Genomic DNA, 6,570 nt, shown 5'->3' with positions numbered 1-6,570 from the left:
TCACATCTTCTCAGGAAAGCATTTTTGACCCAAAATATTCTTTACAGCTGCCTTTACATCCTTGTTCCTCAGACTATAAATGATGGGATTGAGCATGGGTGTTACAACTCCATAGAACAGGGAAATGAGTTTGTCTGTAATATCTTCTTTATCTGCATTAACTGAATCTTTTGCTTTGGGTTTTGCATACATAAAGAAGATTGTTCCATAGAAGATGATCACCACAGTCAGGTGGGCTGAGCAAGTAGAAAAAGCTTTACGTTTCCCCTCTGCTGAAGGGATTTTCAGGATGGTGGCAAGGATGAAAACATAAGAGATGGAAATTGATATCAGAGGAAAAACTAGAAAAATGAGGTTTGATCCCGTCATAGTAAGCACATTAATGGTTATATCTCCACAGGCCAATTTCAGAACAGCCAGAATTTCACAGACAAAATGGTCAATGACATTAGCACCACAGAATGGTAACTGGACTGCAAGGGATGTTTGTATTATGGAATCAACAGCCCCTGCTGTCCAAGAACAAACTGCCATTGACACATATACAGTCTTATTCATGATGACAGGGTACCTCAAGGGATTGCAGATGGCCACATAGCGGTCAAATGCCATCATGCTAAGGAGTATACACTCAGTTGCACCCATGGCAAAAGACAGAGACATCTGTATTGCACAGCTTGCAAAAGAAATACTTTTTCTTGGAATGAGAAAACTGACTAGAATTAGAGGTACAGAGGAAGTTGTGTAGCAAATATCCAAGAAAGAGAGATTACCAAGAAAAAAGTACATGGGTGTATGTAGATGGGAATCATAGATAGTTGCTGTGATGAGGACTCCATTTCCAAGCAATATTACTAGGTACATCCACAGGATCAGGACAAACAAAGTAGTCTCCAGCTTTGGGTGTCCAGAAAGGCCAAGGAGGATGAATTCTTTCACAGTGGTCACATTCATTTTTGAAGTTCTCTTTCAGTTTCCAGGATTCTGAGGCAGAGAGAATAGATGTTTTTATTCCATAGGTGTCAGTAGGGATGTTTCTCTCAATATATATTAAGTAATGTCCTATGTATGAGTGAATGTGAAAATTTATTGCAATGTATAATAAGATCAAGAGCCATTCCATAGTAGATTATCCAAAGACATGAATGGCTATTAAGGGAATATATACAAACTGTTAACAACATAGAAAATTTCCTCAAATGACTAATTACAAGAAAAAAGAAAACCAAGCTAAAACATCCAGAAATTATGAAACATTATGAAAACTGGGAATATTCAATGCTTGAGAGTACAAATGATGGAAGAGTGAATTTGATCAATTATTCTGGAAGGCAATTTTGAATTATACTTTAAAAAATGAAAATATTTTCCTTATTCAATACTATATCAATCAAATTATCAATCTCTAACTAGAAGTAGAAAAAAAGAATAAAACAATCCATAAGAATGAGGAAAAGTTCAGGAGTCTCAAGAAAATAATAAAAAAGACATAATTATTCAGGGGAACTATCTTGCCAGATCTCAAACTACATTGTAAAACAATAGTTATTTTTTTCCCTTCTGGCTTTGTTTCATCCTATGGTGTTTTTTTTATTTAATAGTTTTTATTTACCAGGTATATGCATGGGTAATTTTACAACATTGACATTTGCCAAACCTTTTGTTCTAATTTTTTTCCCTCCTCCCCCCCTCCCTGATGGCAGGTTGACCAATATATGTTAAATATGTTAAAGTATAAATTAAATACAATATATGTATACATGTTTAGACAGTTGTTTTGCTGTACAAAAATAATCGGACTTTGAAACAGTGTACAATTAGCTTGTGAAGGAAATCCAAAATGCAGGTGGACAAAAATAGAGGGATTGGGAATTCTATGTAGTGATTCATAATCATCTCCCAGAGTTCTTTCACTGGGTATAGCTGATTCAGTTCATTACTGTAAACGATAATTATTAAAGCAATTTGCTACTGTTTTAAAAAAATTGAGAGCACCATCAGTGGAACAGATTATCTATTCATTATATAAGAAAAATACATCTAATATCCTTTTATTTGACAAATACACACACCTTAATACTGGGATAAGAACTTGCTATTTGAGAAAATGATCCATGCAAAGGACATAATAGCATTAAAAAATTAGATTTGTATCACTTCTTATAAAAAGATAAGCTCCAAATAGGTACATGACCTAGATATATGAGCCTACATCACAAACAAATTAGGAAAAATTAGAAAAACATATGCTCCAAGATCTATGAGGAGAAAAGTTCATGACCAAACAAAGAACAGAGAGGTCCATAGAAGACAAAAGACACAAATTTGATTATGTAACAAAGTGTATTTTCACACAAACAAATTTGATAAAGCTAAGACTAAAATGGAAACAATTACCTGGGAAAACTCTTTGTACTGTTTCTCTTATAAATAACTCATCTCCAAGATAAATAAGGAATTAATTCAAATTCATAAGAATGAGAGTCATTGGATACATAGTCTTAGAATATGAACAACCAGTTTTCAAGATTGATCCTAAACAATAGCCATCTGAAAAAAAAATGCTCCAAATCAACATCAGTTAGAGAAATTCAAATTAAAGCAATTCCGACATTCTACCTTATACTCATCAGAGTGGCAAAGATAACAAAAAAGGAAAATGATAAATGTTGGAGAATCTATAAGAAAAATACATTGAAGCCTTGTTGGTGGTATAGTTTTTCTGAAAAGCAATGATGAATTACAGAAAAATTACTAACCAGTGCATGCCCTTAGTTTCAGCTATATAACTGCTAGGCATACTCCAGACAAATATAAAAGAAATGTTGAAAGGTCTGCTATGTAAATTTAAAAAATAGTTTTTTTTTTGTAGGATACCCAACAAATGAGAAATAACAAGTTGAGGAGTAAGGATATCTTGGCATACTAAAGCTGTAAAAAATGAGGAAATACATTGCTTCAAAGAAATATAGAAAGTTTAAAGTGATGCAAAGGGAAATCAGCTGAAACAGAAGAACAAATTATAATATAACATCAAAATTACAACAATGAAAAATTCCAAGGACTTTTATAAAATAAAGAAAATATAAAATAAGCACAATAAGAACAATTTATATAATAACAAGAAGGATATATAAATAAATTACTTTGACAATTATAAGAGCTATGATTAATACAATGCTCATTCATGATTCTAAAGGGTCAATGAAATATACTATTTATTGCATGGATTTCGTGTGAAGAATGAAACATGTATATATGTGTGTGTATTTGTATTATGCACACATAAATAGTATACAGTTACTAGAGGAGTTTATTTTCATAAGTGTATATATATAAAATTTTTTTATTTCTTTTTTTCAGTCAGTTAGTGGGTGAGAAGAACAGAAAATAGATTTCTGTTAATTAAAAAAGATACAAGCTTAGAACTAATTTAAGCTCTATACCATTGCTGAATTAAACTGTCACATTTACATTCAAAATTTTAATTTCATCATAATTTTGATGACATGTTCTCTAATAAAGGTTAAGCTAACCAAATCAGGCCAGTAGTAGTTTCCAAGAGAGAGAATTCAGATTAGATTCAGAAAGGATGTGGGTCCAAATCTTGATTCATCTGCTTATAGCTATATAGCTTTGGAAAAATCAAATAAACTTTTTTGGGCCTTATTTACCTCCTTTGCAAAGTAGAAAGTTGAACTTGATCTGAAAAACTCTGTGACTTATACTAAGATATAAAACAGCTTCCAAGGGAACTGTGGCTGACTATTCAGGTATTTCTGTCTCCCAAAGATTAAAAACAGTACAGGACATGTCTAGTAATAAGAGATCATTTTACTTATGATGTTCCTATTTTTTAAGGAAACGCAGTAAAACAGAATATAAAGTGGCATCCCTGTCCCTGCAGGATAAGTAGTGGCTATAGGAATATATTTGGAGTCAGGGACTTAAATGAAGAATTGGGATACTGCTAAGTATTATCCATGTGACATGAGTTAAGTGCTTCTTTAAATTTCAAGTTCATAATAATTATATGTAAAACAGAAATTGTAAAATACATTCTAATTACTTCCAAAACTTATGAGATTTAAATGAAATAATTTTTATACACATTCTTTATAATTCATAAAGTTAATATGTAAATGGAAGTAATTATAACCAATATTTTAGTGTGTAGTTAAAAATCTGTTCCCATGAGGATCTTTACAAATAACATCTATTTTTATCACTCTCTTTTATATCAAAGAGATGTACATATGAAAGCTAAATTGATCTGTTTTTCAAAGGCTTATAATCCAATGCCTCACTCACATTACTGGGAAAAAATGAGCCACATCGTTCTAGAGAATTATGGTTGCCCCACTTTAACAAATCCATTTCACACTGACCAGGTAATTCCAATGATCAGAAAGAATTAATGTTCTTCCTTAAATGTTATAGTAGAGGGAGAATTGATACCTGTAATAATCTGGCTTTGATAACTTCAGCTATGCATGATCTCCCTTTGACTGCATAAGCTCAGAAAGGTCTGTGCCCAAATATGGAAGATTCAGTATAATAGGAAATTCCATTTACCTTTTTATATTCTAAGTCTAAGAAATAGTTTCTTTCTTGATCAGAAGCAAATTTCTTTTTTCACTTCCAGTAGCTCTAAAATTATGAGTTAGGAAGCTGTTTTTGCCAGCATATACAATAGTGGTCAGCATAATGTAACTATTCAACTAAAAAGTTGAAAATATGGCTTTAGGGGAAGCCATTTGAGATTTTAATATACTCAAATTTATAAATCTTCAGTCTTCATTCTCTGTAAGTGAATGAGAAAAGATATACCAGTGTGAAAGGATGCGCCAGCACCTAACAGAGCTATCAACTGATACAGTTCTCTATTAGAATTGAGCCAGTTTCTAGAGAACAAATTTCTGTCCTTTCCAAGTTCCAGTTCCATTCTTTAAAGGATGAGCTTCTGGAACCAAAGGTAATTTAAATCCCCTTTTGCTTTAAGGAAAAGTACTAATCCCTGAGGCAATTTAAAGTTTATAGAAAGAGAAATGGAGAAACCTTGAAACTTTGTGATGCCTGAGGGATAATGTCCCACATACCCAATTAAAGGAAGTCACTTTTCTACTGTAAATTGAAGTCTAACTTACAGAACAAGAAACTATTTGGAAATACTATGTAATGTTCACTGACTTTTGGACCAAAATCATAGCATGAGGCCTGTGGGCGTTGTCCCAGTTAACATATTCATTTTGATCAGTTAGAGATGGGGTTAAGGACATTTCCTTTTTCTGGTGAATTTAATGTCTCGTTAGTCACTTCATCTTGTATCAAAGAGAAGTACATATGAAAACAAAATTGACTTGGCAGTATGATGTGCCAGAGAATATTGTAGAGTTAGAAGAATTACAGAATAGATAGCTAGTGCAGTGGGTAGAGCACTGGTCCTGGAATCAGGAGGACCTGAATACAAACTCAACCTCAGTCACTTACTAGCTGTGTGAACCTGGAAAAGTCACTTATTCCTGATTACCTGAATAATAATAAAAATAATTAACAATAATATGGGAAAATTATTTAGACATTTATAAGTTTCATCTTCCTTATCTATGTGGGCCATATATATCTTCTCAAGCTTCTTTCCTTACCCATATTGTTACAAACAGGTCAATGTCTTAACCAATGACTATTTCCTCTCAGGATCCTAGGGACACACAATAGGTACTATGATATATTTTCAATCTGATATGAGGCTCCCAAATAACAAGTTCCCCCCAGGTTTGGGTGGGTTTGAGGGGAAGGAATACTTGCTCTCTACAGAAGTTCTTTCACCTCTCATTGCCATGCTTCATGATCCTCCATCAGTCCATGTCATACAAGTCCAGCACTCCCAAGGTCTCATAACATTATATTCGCTCTTAGAGGGACTGCCTTCCCATTATTGGGACATTCACCTATCGGCTACTTTCCTAGAGATGATCTATAGTCAGCTTGTAATGAGTCATTTGAACCAATTGTAAAATTTTCAATGTGAACATCCATATTTTAGAATTTGGCAAATTCTACAAACCTCAACTTTATTATTTTGTTTGATTACTAGACTTAAAAATGTGATGGGAAAATGTTAGTAATGCAGATTAAATGTAAAAGCATGCTATCTGTGGCTTCAATTCCACTCTCTACTCTCCTGGGATTACAGACTACTAATTCATATAAAATTTTTAATCATTTTTTGAATTGCAGTGCAGTTGGTAGTAGGAGACCCATCAATTATCTCATTATTACTATATGTAACGAAATGCGAGATTCTTTATGACATTGTTTTCTTATAAAAAATAGTAGTGATCTTTTAGTTTTAAGATACCCGCTGTGTGTTAAATATAGTGCACAATCTGTAGAGTACATATGGACCTTACAAATCTTCTACCTATCATCCCTATGAGATTAACCATAAGAATGTATTTATGTTAATCTTGATTTTGTAAATATTTATGATTTCAATGGGAAAAAGAATTGATGATTTTCTATCAATAGATGGACCATACATTGGTGAAAATCTTGGAGAAAAGTGAC

General features: G+C 32.8%; 1 protein-coding gene across 1 annotated transcript; it reads right to left on the bottom strand.

Moving 5' to 3' along the window:
* Positions 1-954, bottom strand: LOC141554742 (olfactory receptor 13C7-like). Its single transcript, XM_074287009.1, has one exon. The coding sequence runs from the start codon at positions 952-954 to the stop codon at positions 1-3; it is 954 nt and encodes a 317-aa protein (XP_074143110.1).
* Positions 955-6,570: the final 5,616 nt, after the last annotated feature.

Source organism: Sminthopsis crassicaudata, chromosome 1 (assembly GCF_048593235.1).
Source record: "Sminthopsis crassicaudata isolate SCR6 chromosome 1, ASM4859323v1, whole genome shotgun sequence".
Lineage (NCBI taxonomy): Eukaryota > Metazoa > Chordata > Mammalia > Dasyuromorphia > Dasyuridae > Sminthopsis > Sminthopsis crassicaudata.
Note: the sequence above shows the minus strand (reverse complement) of the source record. Positions and strands in the feature narration are given on the sequence as shown.